We start from the raw sequence: 16,537 nt of genomic DNA on the forward strand, positions 1-16,537 counted from the left end.
GTATACAGCAGACACTATGCTACACTATTAAGGTAAGTTTTACTAATAATAAGAACACAATACACATTACCATCTTTTGTATACAATTAAATACTCCTAACACAACAAGCAAAGCAACTGTATAACAGTAAACTACTATGCTACACTATTAAGGTAAGTTTTACTAATAAAAAACTAAGCAATACACATTACAATCTTTTGTATACAATTAGATACTCCTAACACAGCAAGCAATACAACTTTATAACAGTAAAGGACACTAAGCTACACTATTAAGGTAAGTTTTACTAATAATAACTAAGGAATACACATTACAATCTTTTGTATACAATTAGATACTCCTAACACAGCAAGCAATACATCTGTATAACATTAAAGGACACTAAGCTACACTATTAAGGTAAGTTTTACTAATAATAACAATACAATACACATTACCATCTTTTGTATACAATTACCGTAATTCCTCTAAAAATTCAACACATCAAGTTTGCTAGTTGTAATTTTAAAAACGAATTTTTAGAGGGAAAGTAGTTATGAAGCTATTAAATTAATAATTTTTGTCGAATTTGGAGAGATCCATTAATACACAAAACCAGCTGCATGCTAACCTGGCTATTCAATGTATCCTTCTCTCCTATTCAACTTAAAAGTAAGTGATGAAGTAACCACGTGGAACAATAATATTTAAAACGAATTTTTAGAATGAATTATGGCAGAAAATTTGAAATAATTATTTATTTTCGAATTTAGAGCGTCGAATATTTAGAGGAATTACGGTAGATACTCCTAACACAACAAGCAAAGCAACTGTATAACAGTAAAGGACACTATGCTAGTAAGTTTTACTAATAATAAGAACACAATACACATTACAATATTTTGTATACAATTAGATACTCCTAACACAACTAGCATTACAACTGTATAACAGTAAACTACTATGCTACAATATTAATGTAAATTTTATTAATAATAACAATACAATACACATTACCATCTTTTGTATACAATTAGATACTCCTAACACAACAAGCAATACAACTGTATAACAGTAAAGGACACTAAGCTACACTATTAAGGTAAGTTTTACTAATAATAACTAAGCAATACACATTACAATCTTTTGTATACAATTAGATACTCCTAACACAACAAGCAAAGCAACTGTATAACAGTAAACTACTATGCTACGCTATTAAGGTAAGTTTTACTAATAATAAGTAAACAATACATTTTAAAATATTTTGTAAACAATTAGATACTCCTAACACAACAAGCAACGCAACTGTATAACAGTGAAGGACACTATGCTACACTATTAAAGCTGCCAATCGGACACCGGTACTGCAGAGAAGTACAAAAGTCTCTCAGAGCTACTTGACACTCAACCATAAGAGCCTCTGCCCATTCAAGAAGATTAAATGTGTGGATTGGTAGGTGTAGCTGGGCAAAAACTGGCTCTAACCAATGATACAGCTAGAGGTTCACAATTACAAGTCAAGAGAATAACCTTATGAACCATTCCTATAAAAATTCATACATATTTCCAAATTTTACTATGACTAACCATACTCATCAATACAACTTAAAGAATAATAACAATAGAAACTATTATTACAATTATTATTATTATTATTATTATTGATGCTGTTATTATTAATTATACATGTACTTGTTTATCTATTGTTGTGAAGTAGTAAAGGAATATTATAATAATTATTGTGATCATTGTTGTTATTATTATTATTATTATTATTATTATTTTATAATTAAAACAACAACAATATTTTTCAGAAAAACAATATAACAATAATAATATTAAGAGCAGAATAATCTTAAGTTGTGAAAATAGAATAAAATAAAGTTAAAAGTGTAGCATAGTAGTTTACTGTTATACAGTTGTTTTGCTTGCTGAGTTAGGAGTATCTAATTGTATACAAAAGATTGTAATGTGTATTGCTTAGTTATTTTTAGTATAATTTACCTTAATAGTGTAGCGTAGTGTCCTTTACGGTTATATAGTTGCTTTGCTTCTTGTGTTAGGAGTATCTAGTTATGTATACAAAAGATTGTAATGTGTATTGTGTTCTTACTATTAGTAAAACTTACCTTAATAGTGTAGCATAGTGTCTTTACTGTTGTTATACAGTTGTTTTGCTTGTTGTGTTAAGGCTGATTCACACTGGACAGTTAACATAAAGTGAGGCCATAAGTTAAGACAGGAAGTGCTGTACAAACCAATGGCCACCAATTACTTAACTTAAGAATAGCTCTATTCTTACATTAAGTAAATGGTGGCCATTGGTTTATACAGCACTTCCTGTTTTAACATATGGCATTAACTGTCCAGTGTCAGGATCAGCCTTTAGGAGTATACAAAAGATTGTTATGTGTATTGTGTTCTCATTATTAGTAAAACTTACCTTAAATGTGCAACAAAAAGTAAATTTTCCTTTAATACAGTTTTATTGAAACAAACTTGAGTAACAAAAATTTGATGATAACTTACATTGAAATTCAAAAGAAAAGTCTTGTATTGTATTGAATCAGCATGATACAAATCAATATAAAATGAGCTTTGCTATATTACAAACACTCCAAAAGTAGCCTACGTAAATGGGGATGGAAGAGTTTAGTAACCTTGTAGTTAATGTACACCAAACGTTGAATGGAACCATTGCCTATAACACTCGTACTCTTCCTCATTCTGAATCCTAATGCTGTACAACAGTTTTCTGTAAATAAATTGTAAAGTAAAGTATTAGCATGCCTTGTGTTTGTGTGGCAGGCATGAGGGTGAAGTGGTCAAATGTCTTACAGTATATATCACTATGTTATGTATGCAAGTGTAACACCAATGCCAGCAATGTTTACTATTATACTGTTACTGCTACAACACAAACCATTCCAATAATATTACCATTAGTGTCACCTAATTAAGCAATAATTTATAAATATTCAAAACCCTTCTCAGCATTATGTTTATTAGTTATAATATGATAGATCATTGTAATTGCTGTGTCACATCTGTGCTAAAAGCATTTAACTAACTACAGCACAAAATTACTGCTTTTACTGTTATGCTTTCTATTGCAATTAATTCAAAGTATGTCATTTTTTCAGTAATTATTACTCAATATCCCATGCCCATTGCAGCTTTTTCCCTTTGTGTCTCTAGCCTTCTCTATGTTACATATACATAGTCTCTCATCAGGCATGCTAAGTGAGCTAAACAGCATGCTTCATGAGTTGACAAGCACTGCTTGTACAAAGACACATGTACATTACTAGTTTACTACATTGTACATGTATACATGCATGACTAAATTTTGAGCAACTTACAACTTTGTAAAAAATCTAATATTGGCTATGCAACATAAGAACATGTGTATGTATCAGAAAAATAATAATAATTGTGAGTTCTCTCCTAACCATTTTTGATGAAATTTGTACAAAGCCGCCCATTATACATATAGGGATGAAATATGTCTGCAGTTGGGTCGTAGTTGAACTATTATTAAAGTTATATAGCCAAATTTTTGTGATGATTGCATGGCTATAGTGCATGGGCAAAGCCCCTTACTGTTTCTTTAGTATGGGTATTTTATGAAAAATTTGAGAAATTTACTGTTATAAAACCTGTTAACATGCACTACACCCATACCCTCTCCTAATTTATTGCCTCACAGTTTACGGTTTAACTGTCTACACCATCTTTCTTTTTGCTACATCTGTCTCATTTATACATTCAGTTTGTGGCACATTTAGTTCTCAGATTTAGACAAGTATGGAAAAATGTTTGTCACTGGCTAATGGCCACTAATCACTGCATGATTTATTTATTGAAATACTATTTGTTGCTGGTATATCCACTCCAATAAGGTAACTACCATTAAATTACTATTACATTCTGAGCACATAATTAATATTACAGTGTACTTAATTTGAAATGCTTCTATATACCTCCCTCTCTTTGTCCTTTTTGTTTCCTATATGTATAGTAAATCTCTCAATGCACCACCAAGCTCAGGATATGATAAGTCTTGCATTTTAGTGACGTCAATTTATATTTTCTCTTTTTATGTTCTTTTAATGTAGTCAAATTAAAGACATCAAGATCAGCATGACATTGTGCATGTATAATAATCCATTAATTTTTATTTTTGATTCATCATGTTTTAGTATCATACTCAGTTGTACCAACCTATGCGGTACTTTACTGCAGTCCATGAGCTAATGCTAGAAAAGTCAAAAGCTGTCTAAGAAAAATCCTTTGAGACATTGATCCAGGATTGGGAATTTACCCATTGGCTCAATTCAGAGATTGCAGGAAGGTAGCAGTACAATCCTGATAGTTGTGTGACATCAATAGGTAGGCATGCACATCAGTTGTTATGAAAAATAAAAGTACTAAATTTGAATACAGAACTACAGAGTTAAATGACTACATTTGCATGTTTCCATATTCGCCAATTGATGTTCGGGACAAACTTATTGGGATTTCAAAAGCAAATCTACAAGCAAAAAGGTGGTTACATGTAATTTTATGCACATCAAATAATGGTTATGCCTAATTTGTCATAGCTGCTCAAATGTGGTGCCTATGTAGCCTGTTACCAATAATGATTAGAGATAAAATTCCTGAATCTGATTTAAGATGGCAAAACTTCCTGAGACTACTAACTATTATGGATCTGCTACTTGCACCAAAGATGTCTCAAGATGGCATTGCTGTCCTGATTAAGATCATCACTCTTCTCTTTCTAAGAATTATCCCTCTTGCAGTATTACCCCTACACTTTATTAATACCCGACATGGATAACCATTATTTGATGGTTATGGTTATGTGTGGGCCATTAAAGTATAGGTTTTGGTGCATAAAGTATAGGTTTTGGTGCATAAAGTATAGGTTTTAGTGCATATAGTAAGCATCATTACACTTGTAATTTTGTTTCATTAAAATAAAATGTCATAAATTGACATACGCGTGTAATTAAGTGTGCACAGTACACTTCAAGTGACTCATATATACTTGTACTTCTGTACACTCTAACTTGCAAGCGTATGAGGAACACTTTGATTGTTAAAGTGCAGAGGGGACTCTGTTCTACTGAAAGAAGAATAATGTTTGCAAAACAAGTACTATTTATTATTGGACAACACTTCATCATTAAAACATAACACACAAATATCATCTTATATTGAAAGGCATAGTAATTATTATGGATTCACTAGTACAAATTACTACAACTAATTGCAACAGAGTACGAGAAACTTTATAATGTCAGCCAGAAGTAGTTTCAAACTGTCAGCACTTACATTTACTTCAGAGACTGAGTGCAGAATCGTATAGTATTTCTCTATTTTCAATTTTGGGACATATCTTTGAATTTTCACTTCGAATATATGCCAGGTATAGAAATCAGTTAAAGCTGAGTATATAGTGAAACTTTCACGTTCCCCCTTCTTTAACTCGTAATATGCATACAATAAACACTCAGCCAATTTACTTGGCAGTACCTTTAACAGAGAAGGATTGACAGAAAACGCCACCTCTATTAAAGCCACAACGGAGTGTTGATCGGCAAGATGGATAATTGCAATGTCTTCCTTATAATCTTTCGTGATAACCTTTTGCTGCTGAATAGTAAAACAACGTTTATCTAAAATGAAATTAAAAGGAGAAATGGCAATTGTAGTCAGTTTATCATAATGCTAACTCATTTGACGATAATGATTTTTCTGAAACGTTTCATATAAAATAGTCTGCTGGAAACTTAATACTAACCAAGAAGCTCCAGCCCGGTGACTAAGGCTTGCACAACGAAGAAACTCATAGATTCTTCACAACTCTGTGAGACATATCGCAACTGAGATCTCATAGGCCCAATGATATCATTGCTAATAACACAAGAAGCCGGTAACCTGTAATTATAATTATGAATGGTTATGCACTGGGAAACAACTTACGTTGGTAATGAAAACTTCTGTAGACGGAAGGCAGAAGTTTGAAAGGTTTTGAATTGGGGACACAAAGTTTCCAATTCCCGCATAGTATGAAAACCAGAGGGTACAACACAACCTTCATCAAGCAATCTTTCCGTTGATACCTAAAAATTTGTAAAGAGATTATTGAGTATACTTCTCAACAATACCTGTATAATACAGAAATGCCTAGTGGTATTAAACTTAATACTATTACATTATCATACTCACCACTTTATGTCCTTCTTGAACTAGTTCAAGGACTTTCTTGTTTACTTGCAAGATATGGATGTCAGAATCACTCCTACAGAAAAATATAGATTACTACAAAGACATGTATAAAGCATTTTGGTAAATTAATAGTCGGTGTTTTGATCACGATTAACTTTTGAACTTCTAGGTCTTTGGGTGCAAGCTTTATGTTGCTAAATGACATGTTGTAATAACATTGCTAAAATTTTCCCATCAATTAACAGCCAGAGCCCCAAATAACCGTACAGCATTGGCAATTTCACTGAATTGACTGACCATGTTTTTGTTGTTCTACTTCAAAATAATCATACAATTTTTATTAAATCAGAAGGAATTATAAAAGAATTATTGAGAGGATTTACCACAATGCATGCTATGTACAACATATTCATAAGCACTATAGCACTTCTAAAAATAACAAAAATCTGATTTTGATTGATATCAGCTCTACATAACATAGAAAACATGTATGCATATCATGAAATGGTATAAAACTGAAGAATTTTCTCCTTGTGATTTTTTTGAAATACCTTTCACAGCAGACATGGGGTAATATGTAATAGTAATAGTAATGATTACAAATATTTGTGTAATAGTAATATATTAGTAATTGAAAAACAAAATCCATTGCAATTGCAATATGAAATAGAAAGTCTGTAATAATAATTGCATTGGAAATTATGCATTAAGTGTCAAGTTGTCAATGCCACTGCCAGGCTAAACTTTGCTTCTATTCATGTTGCTTAGTCATCTGTGGAGTGCATGTTGTTATATCAGAAGCTTTTATTTACATGTATGTACAAGTATCTTCAGGTATAATCCAATTATGACAAAAACATTAAAAAATAAATAAACAAGATGAAGTAAAATTCTACAGCAAATTCGTCAGAAAGTAATAGAAACAAGGGTAAGTACGATTCCGAACAATCAACAAAAATACAAAATGAAAGTCCTACAGCAAATTCTACTCTACATTGTACGTTTTATGTTATTATCTAGATCTCCTTGCAATGTAGAGTAGAATTTGGTCATGAGAGTAGAATTTTCGTAACGTGTCTCTGTTTGTCGTTCAGAATCCTACTTACCTTTGTTTTTATCACTTTTTTTAAAAATTTGCTCTAGAAGATGTTTTTCAAATTTTTTGTTTTTGTTTGTGTTATTTTTTTAATATTGTAATATTCTTTAGTTGCCATTGTAATACTTATTGATTTTACACAAACAATACTGTTCTTTATTAGTAACGTGGTACCATTACTAAGTAGGATACACCCCACTTCAAAATGACTGCCACAACATTTGCAGCATTACTCCTATGCTTACCAGACTTCCTAGAGGACATTATCTTGATCTGACGACTCCAATTATAACACTAGTATGACTCTAAACCTTGTCTAAGAGTAAAGTCAAAAATCGGCAAAATGGCCGTTTTGTTCAGCCACCTTTTCTCATCTTCATCTTCATCAAGTCCTGTCAATTCAGTTTGCAAGGCGTATTTCAATATTAGCTGGTACTACAGGATTAATTCTTATACCATTCTACTCCAAATGGCTATGAGCAGATGCATGTCTCATCAGATCATTCTTCAAAGAAAGAAAAAGTGATGCCATGACTGCTGAATTTCACCATCTTAGCTGGTTTTGTTAATTAAAAAAGGATGTGCTCCAAAATGTGGGTGTGGTCGATGCTTAGATCTGCAGCTCTGAAGAAGCAATTTATTTTTAACTACCTATGGTTGGAATCAATTGCAATACTTGGTGGAGGTATCCAGCTAAGAAAAGGTATTTATCTTGCATATAATTGTTTCATTAAGTGTGTGACTAGTTATTAATTTGAATGTTATAGCTAATATGCAATGATTAATTATGAACATTCAACTTGACAACACCATGATAGGAATAGATCATCCAAAGATGAAAGCTCTCACTGCTTCTTGAACAAAGAATGGTGTCAAGACTAGCATTAATTTTACTTATCATCAGTATAGTAGATATTCTTTCAACATAATATCAATTAGTGCTGTTCTAGTATTTTGGTACTATAACTATTACTATACTAAACTTAATTCACTCACAGATACTATAACAATCACTTTACTAAAATTATTTCATTCACAAATACTAGAACTAATACTATACTAAAATTTTATTTTCTTTATGGATACTATACTATAAATAATTTTAGTATTAGTACTAGTACTTAAACTATACTATAATTAGTACTAAAACAAAAGTTTGTATTATAGTATTAAATGTAGTACTGAATGGATACTATGCTAACATTGGCACAAAGTAGACTAACAGATTAACACCTAAACATGTAATGAAACCTTCTCTATTGAAATCACATGGTAACTTAGTGGCTTTAGCACATACAATTTGGTTAATATAATGATTAAATTCATAAATATGATAGTATTAAAACTAATACAATACTAGAACTAAGTAAATTTCTTTTATAGTATAAGTACTACACTAAAATACAGCAATTTTAGTAATCAAAACTAAAACTAATACTATACTACAATTATAATATTCACTGTTACTAAAACTATACTATACTATAATTATTTGGGTAAATAATACTATAACTAATACTATACTAGAATTATTCTTCAAATACTGATACTATACTATAATTTGCCTAATTTATTGTATTTTAACTATAACTATAACTAAAATTATACATGAATACTGGAACAACACTAATATCAATGCCGTGTCTCATAAAAACTTTCATAATAAAAATGAAAATAATAACAATGATAGTAATAACAAATAAAATATTGTTTGTGTAAAATAAATAAGTATTACAATGACAACTAAAGAATAAAAAATCAACACAAACAAGAACATAAAAAATTAAAAAAGGAAGATAAAGTAGGATTCTAGAGCAAATTCGTAAAAAGTAATAGGAACAAGTGTAAGTAGGATTGCAAACGACCAACAGAAATATGAAATAAAAATCCTACTCCCGTGACGTAAATTCTACTCTACATTGCAAGGTGATCTATAATGCTAGGATAGAAACATACAATGTAGAGTGCAATTTGTGTCAAGAGAGTAGGATTTTCTTTTGTTGGTCTTTTGAAATCCTACTTACCCTTGTTTCTATTACTTTATTACGAATTTGCTCTAGAAACCTACTTCGTCCTGTTTTTTTAAATTTTTTATGTTCTATTATTATTATCATTGTATGACTTTATAGCATTTATGAGAGAAGCTGAAGGAATATCTACTATACTGATGATAAGTTAAACGAGAGCACTAAAGTGCATACCCTCGCCACAATCTGTATGTAACAGTTTCAGTAAATTAATTAATGAAAGTTTTGATACAGAGAAGAAGCTTCAGCATGTAAGAGATTTAGTAAAACTTCGTGAATGTTTGAGACAGAGAAGAAGCTTCAGAATGTTTGCAATGTCAAGGTGTGGCTGCAATGAAAGTGTGGCTCAATCAAGCCATGCTCCACCCGCACACACAGTAATGGTGGCACATGGCCCAAAGTGGTGAAGAAAGCATTAGTTTTTCTTGTTTTCCAAACAGTTTAGCATACATTTGTTAGGCTCTATTTGTTGCATACAAACGTCTATTGAGTCCCTGATGTTTACGGACACTGGCCGCTACTTCGGGAGAAGAGAGCCTCATGTAAACTCACAAGGTAGGCTATGTGGGCTATGCTTTGCTTTATTGTTTTAACTGCCAAGTTGCTCTTTTGGTTTAACCATGAAAAAACTGCAGGGAAACCAACCTACATTTGGCGACTTTGCCAGCTTCTTGTTCCATGGAAAACACAAAATAAGCATTCTCAGGACGAGGAATAACTTTTTCAATGGCTAGAGTTGATTATAGGACTCTCCAGAAATAGACAAGAAAGTAGTGTCAGTTTAAAAGTGGAGGTCAAGCGAACACACACACACAGACATTACGACTGCTTTACCCTCGCTTCCACGCCTACGCGTGGGCGCGGGTAATTAATACTAGTCTTGACACAAGTCCTTGATCGAGAAGCTGTGAGCTGAGAGCCCTGCAATCCTGTAGCTATTCCTGTTCTTCCATGCTGTTGTCAAGTTCATATTACCATTGCATATAGTTTGCGTTTTTTTAATAAAATAAAATGGCACACTTAATAAAACAATAACATGTACATGTAGGATTAATACCTCCTCTTAGGTGGAAACCTCCACTAAGTATTGTAGTTGATTTCAAGCAGACTTGGGGTCAATTACAATTGTAATTGTAATTTAAGGGTCAATTACAATTACAATTACGTAATTGTAATTGTAATTGATATATATTTCGTGGACTGTAATTGTAATTGTAATTGTAACTAATGATAAATTACAAGGCACATTTACACGAAAGGAGATAATTAAACCATAGACTTTTGATGCATGCATATTCCACCTGTAAAGTCATGTGATTGTCTCAGTTTCACATGTGTTAAGCTTTGTCATGGCAAATTCTCCTGTTTTTGATCATTACAACCTACCTGAAGCTGATAATACTGATGCTCCTCTTACAAACTTCAAAGCACTTTGTAAGCACTGTAAAGTTAAAGTGTCTGGATCTTATAAGGCAACTTCAAACTTTATTACTCATCTGAAGGTATGCTAGGCAGCATTTTTATCAGAATGTGGCACTTAAATATGTCTCATTTTAGAGGAAACATCCTGAAATACATAAAAGTCTTAGTAAGTGCAGTCCAGCAACACAAGCTAAAGTTACCGAGTACACAACTGCACTAAGGAAATGGCACCACAATGATGACGGACAAATCTCTCTCACACAATCTATTGTCTCCTTTATTGCTAAGGATTTACTACCTGTTTCCCTTGTGGAAAGTGGTGCGTTTAGGGAAGTAATAGAAAAGGCCCAGCCAGCTTATACTATGCCTAGCAGAAAGCATTTATGCACAAAGCTCATTCTATGTGCCAACATTCATCAAAAGATGAAGCTCAAGTTTCAAGAAGCACATGGAGTTTGTCTAACAATAGATCTGTGGTCCAGTAGAGATATGAGGTCTTTCATTGATATTACTGTACATTTTATTGAGAACTTCTGTCTGTGTTGCTAACATGTCGAAGGGTGTATGGATCGCACACTGGAGAATGTAATAATCAGCAATATGACCAAATTGTAACAGAATATAGTGTTCATAATAAAATCACAGCAGTCATTACTGACAGTGCTGCTAACATGGTAAAAGCCTTCTCTTTACCGGGTATGCTAATGAAGAGGATGATAAAGATGTAGAGGATGAGGAAGAAGTAGGGGATGAGGAGGAAGTAGATGATTTGAACCTATGACATTGGATTTGGCTGGATTTGTTCAAGGTAGTATCCTGTCTGCAGCAGAAGAAACACCTGTTCCTGACAGAATACCTTGCTTCGCACACACTCTACTGTAAAGGATGGACTTAAGGATGCTGGCCAGTTGAGGACAGTGAATTCAGCAAAGTTTCAAAATTAGTGTCTTTTGTCAGGAAATCTCATCTTGCTTCTGAACTGTTAGAGAAATGCAATAAACTACAACTTGCTAATGCTACTAGGTGGAACAGTCAACTCAAAATGATCAGAAGTGTTGTACAAGTTCCGATGATATTATGGAACAAATAGATTTCTTAGATAAGCCTAAAGCACATGAAATGAAAGATTTGTGTGAGATTTTGAGTCCCTTTGAAGAAGCAACAAATATTGCTCAGGGACAAAATATTGTTACAGGTAGTGAGGTCATCATATGTGTTCGATCTCTTCGTGAACAGCTTGAAAAACTAGCAATAAAAGCCGACTTGTTACTTCTCTTAAGAACGCAGTGGATGAAAGGCTTTCCAAGTTCGAAATATTTAAATTGGCAACAGTGTTAGATCCAAGATACAAACTTGATTGGTGCCCTGATGAAGAATTGGAGAGCACAAAGGTGTTACTGTTAACAAAGGCAGAAGAAATTTCTCCACCTGAGGCTGAGATGCGAGCTGATCTTCCTCCTCCTACAAAGAGGGCTAGACCAGGCTTAGGATTTATGAAAGACCGGTCTAGTGCTACCTACTGGACTCAGGCAAACCAAGTTGGAGTATCATCTGAGATCAGTGCATATTTGTCAATTCCTTGCATTGCTTCTGATGATGACGATATTGATGTTCTTGGGTTTTGGAAAACAAGTAAGGACAAATATCCAATCCTTGCTAAACTAGCCACTGTTTACTTAGCTGTTCATGCATCATCAGCACCTGTAGAAAGGCTTTTTAGTATAGGAGGAAAAATTTTTAGGCCAGAACGGTGTCGTCTCAGTAATAATCTATTTGAGTCATTAATGTTTATACATTGTAACCATGATTTAAAACTGTAATTATAATGTAATTGTAATTGTAATTGAGTTGAGAGACCTGAAATGTAATTGTAATTTTAATTGAGGCTATTTGGAACAAATTTACATATATAAATGTGTAATTGTAATTGAAAAGTTGTAATTGACCCCAAGTCTGATTTCAAGCATAGCTTGGTACAAAAATTGCTTGATTTTCCAGTTCTAAAATCTGAGCATGCGCGGCCACACCCAAATTTTTTGGCACATCCTTCTTTAATTAACAAAATGGCAGCATGCAGCTAAGATGGTACAATTCAGCAGTCAATAGTATCACTTAATCCTTACTCGAAGAATGATCTCATGGGATGTGGACCTGCTGTTGGAGTACATTGTTGTAAGGATTATCCTTGTAGCATCAACCAATGCGAGATATAGACGAAAAACAGGATTGACAGGACTTCTTGACGATGATGATGATGAAAAAAGGTGGCGAAAAAAAAACGGCTGGTTCGCCGATTTTTAGATTTCCTCTCAGAAAAGGTTTAGAGTAACGCCAGTGATACTATTGGAGTCTGGAAGGCCCTCTAATAAATTTGGTAAGCATAATTGCTCATTTTCCCGGTATAGCAAGGCTGCAAAAGTTGTGGCAGCCATTTTTAAGGGGGGGTTTTAGTAACGCTATTCCGTTACTAATAAGAAAGTCATAATGGTACTAGTAATAGGAATTAAAAGTTAAGTAATAGTAATATAACTTTAGTTAAGTAATTTATAGTAATATGAAAAATTTTCTGGTTATAGTAATTGTAATACCATAGGGTGCCTTTTTTCAAGGGCTATACATTTGGCAAATTTCATGAAGAGTTTCAAAAATTACTTTCGCAAAAATCAAATTCTAATCATACAAGAAGGCAGAAGGCATAAATTCACAAAACTTAAATTCCCAAAATTGATTTTATGGGCTAATTCACGAAATTTACAGCCCTTGAAAAAGGCGCCCTACGGCACATTACATTTTAATGTAATCAACTCCATGTATGCTACACAGTACGAATTTTTACCCAATTTTTGATAATTGTCTAACATGATGCTTTGGCCAGTTTTCTGTGGGAAATAAACCCTGTCCAATTACATGTAATTCAATAAATGGCAAATCAAATTAAGTATGTCGTAACATTGTTTCAAAGTAATTTTAGGCTATGAACAACAGCATATAATACAAAAAATTAATACATTTTAAATTTCAAATTACCATTGAGCTTCAATACATCCATCGAGAGTAACAATTTGCTTGGGGTTTTGAGATCTTGGACTGACTCTCCGTGCCTCAAACTGTAACAGGAGATCTGGACAAAACAGATTAGTCAATGGCTCCCAGGAGTTATCATGACTTGATTCCCACTCGACAAGAAACTTGTTGTCGTTAGGGTTAAAATCTTTGATGCTTTTAACACTAAATTTTTTGTTAGATGCCATCCCTAAAAATAAAAGGATACTTATTTAGAATTTGATAAAGATATTCAGAATGGTGTTGTTCAGGTTCTTATTATTGAAATAACTCTAGTTTTAGGACTAATAATAAGCCTTTAATTTAAAACAGGTAAAATATACTCTATATTTGGCACAGCAATTAGATTTAGAAGAAAAGCTATTTCTAAAACCAGAGTACATGTATGCCTGGCCAAATCAAGTCTTCTAGCTTTCTTTCTTGTTTAGTGTTTTATTGCTATTTGTTGGCCAAATCTGTCTTCTTTTGCTTGTATAGGCAAACATACCTGTTACTTTGAAATAAAGTATATTCATAGGCCTTTTAGATGATACTAAAATGCTAATATTTGCTTTTCAGTTATAAAGTAAGTATTATAAATTTATAGATGCTGCATTGGCCATTTTTGATTATGTCAAATGTCAATTAACACCAATGATGACAAGTAACAACATCCAATCTGTGCTTAAATCCTTACTAACTAAAGTTGGTACGCCAATGAAATAGTAGATCAACTTAAGTCTTGTATTATAAAAGAACTAAAACCAATTGACTTGTCTACAGCAAAAAGAAGTGCTTGGAAGCTCAATGGTATGTTAATGTGGCTATTTGCTCTGATATCATTTTAATGGATTCATTGCTAGTGCCAGTGTATTGAAGTTGGTAAGCCAATAATGACTGAGAAGGTTAGCTGTGAATAGGTGAACCCAACAAAGTGAAGATGCATATTATGAAGTAGAGATGACGACAATCAAGAGATTAAAGCTTGCAGTAATAAAGATGAACTAAGTGTAAAGCTACATTATATATAGTTTACTGGAAGTTCTTACACAAATATGAACATAAATAAATAATTATTGAAATTAATGATCAGTGTTGACTTTAGTCAGTTGTTTCAACGTAGACAAATCCCTTTCTTCACCCTGTATTTTAGTAAACAGGGAATCAAGACCTCCTCGAGGTAAATCGGTTCAGTGCCTTCATGTACCAGTAGCTTCACAGGTGACCATCCCTCCAACACATAGCTAATAAAAACGTTTCAAATTTTCTATGGAAGATGTTCCACCCTTAATATCTGTCTATCATGCTTGATGGCTATTTTCTCCAATAAAAGAGGTCCAGATTTCCAGAATCTTCAAATGCTACCTGGCAGTGTGTATTCATGGGTTATTTTAAGTGGCTTTACTTTATACTGCAAAAATTTTTAATAAAATTTAAATTTAACTTCGTAGATCAAATTGTTAAATTAAAAACACGGAAAAATTAAGAAATTAAATAAATAGGACCATGAAATAGTCTAACCAACAGTTACTTTCACATAGCAATTTCACAGACATGCCACTCATTACAAAAGGAAAAGAAACCAATCACTGTTGGTGGTCATGCTTCTTGTGATTGCCCAGGCTTATGCTAAACTTTAATGTAACAATTTACTTGAGTTGGAAAACTAGATGTTGAATTGATACAGGCATGAAACTATTACACTTTTAATTTTTAATGGTGTAATGAGGTAGGTAAAGTATTCGAATGAAGAAGAATTGATTTTGATCTTCAAATTTATTTTTGAACAAGGATTGGACTTGAGTTTTCTTGGTAGTGATTGTCATAACAAGGTTGCAACGTGAGCCAGGTAAAATCTGAACACTATTGCACCCCAATATGATGCATGGCATGTGGCCATGAGTTAGCTTGACTTTAATTGATAAACTAGTAGAATGCAAAACATGAGCCCCCTAGCTATGCTAGCCAGAATGAATAGGCAGTCACTAGCTTATTAAAGTAGTTGTCCAGGCTTCACAAGTAGGCCTCATAGTTTTCGGGTTTTTAAAAAATATAATTTCGGGGTGACTTTTTCGGGTTATGTTATTACTTAACACAAAAGTAGTTAAATCGGGTTAAACTCTCATTGTAATCACAAAATCGGGTTCAAAATACTCATCAAAAAAATTTACAAAAAGTACGGACTCAAAATATTACACTTTACACTTGACAAAAATTAATAATTACAAAAGTGTCCCTGAATGTCTTGATTAAAGTAAAGTGTCATGTTCATTCGAAGAACTTCAGCAGACAGATGATCTTGTAGGATGCTGTAGCTTTCTTAATTTACTAAAGCTACGTTCTACATCTACACTTTCTGTACTAATAGAGAGTAATTCCAATGCAGCTTGAGAAAGCTGTGGGTATAGCTGTTTCACATTACTCCAGTACTGCATTGCTGTTAGGTCTGGGTTATCAGGTACAGGCTCTCGTAAGTACATAGTAAACTCGTCCTTAATACTAGATATGTCAGTGACTAAACCAAACAGCTGAGTGTAATTGTCAATGAGTTGTGGTTGCACAGATTTAAGGAAAGGATCCAGTATTATTGCTTGTTTCCACAAGCCATTTGGGCCACTAACAGTTGAAGAGAGATTACGCTGGCAAGTTGCTTGCCATTTGTCAGCTAATGCACGACCAAAAGCTCTAAAATCAGATTTCATTAACTGAGCCTGAGGAACAGGAAGCATA

The 16,537-nt window shown here is 33.0% G+C and overlaps 1 protein-coding gene and 3 long non-coding RNA genes across 5 annotated transcripts; 2 read left to right on the plus strand and 2 right to left on the minus strand.

Annotated features, from left to right (window-relative positions):
• Positions 1-40: 40 nt before the first annotated feature.
• Positions 41-1,058, plus strand: LOC109588276 (uncharacterized). Of its 2 annotated transcripts, XR_002188053.1 has the most exons (6): positions 41-153; positions 213-277; positions 336-400; positions 754-838; positions 897-959; positions 1,018-1,058. It is a non-coding gene; the product is annotated as an uncharacterized LOC109588276 (long non-coding RNA). The 2 variants fall into 2 exon arrangements; XR_002188054.1 differs by lacking the exon at positions 897-959 and having other exon boundaries at positions 1,018-1,043.
• Positions 1,059-1,816: 758 nt separating this feature from the next.
• Positions 1,817-2,267, minus strand: LOC109588277 (uncharacterized). Its single transcript, XR_002188056.1, has 3 exons — positions 2,113-2,267; positions 1,988-2,052; positions 1,817-1,929 (listed from the first exon to the last, which is right to left on the minus strand). It is a non-coding gene; the product is annotated as an uncharacterized LOC109588277 (long non-coding RNA).
• A 1,119-nt stretch (positions 2,268-3,386) lies between these two features.
• Positions 3,387-4,194, plus strand: LOC109588275 (uncharacterized). Its single transcript, XR_002188052.1, has 2 exons — positions 3,387-4,056; positions 4,102-4,194. It is a non-coding gene; the product is annotated as an uncharacterized LOC109588275 (long non-coding RNA).
• A 918-nt stretch (positions 4,195-5,112) lies between these two features.
• Positions 5,113-14,199, minus strand: LOC109588274 (uncharacterized). Its single transcript, XM_020004450.1, has 5 exons — positions 13,793-14,199; positions 6,221-6,293; positions 5,975-6,114; positions 5,793-5,929; positions 5,113-5,667 (listed from the first exon to the last, which is right to left on the minus strand). Exons 1-5 carry the CDS (start codon positions 14,014-14,016, stop codon positions 5,255-5,257), a joined length of 987 nt encoding a protein of 328 aa, XP_019860009.1. The 5' UTR covers positions 14,017-14,199; the 3' UTR covers positions 5,113-5,254.
• Positions 14,200-16,537: the final 2,338 nt, after the last annotated feature.

Source organism: Amphimedon queenslandica, unplaced genomic scaffold, assembly GCF_000090795.2.
Source record: "Amphimedon queenslandica unplaced genomic scaffold, v1.1 AMPQUscaffold_12195_Cont12703, whole genome shotgun sequence".
NCBI classification, from domain to species: Eukaryota; Metazoa; Porifera; class Demospongiae; order Haplosclerida; family Niphatidae; genus Amphimedon; species Amphimedon queenslandica.

Coding starts and splice junctions, on each gene's coding strand:
- LOC109588274 (XM_020004450.1), bottom strand. CDS start 14,016: ATGGCATCTAACAAAAAATTTAGTGTTAAAAGCATCAAAGATTTTAAC. Junction 6,294..13,792: donor GGATGTATTGAAGCTCAATG/GTAATTTGAAAT, acceptor ATTTTTCTGTAG/GAGTGATTCTGACATCCATA. Junction 5,930..5,974: donor CAGAAGTTTTCATTACCAAC/GTAAGTTGTTTC, acceptor TTATAATTACAG/GTTACCGGCTTCTTGTGTTA.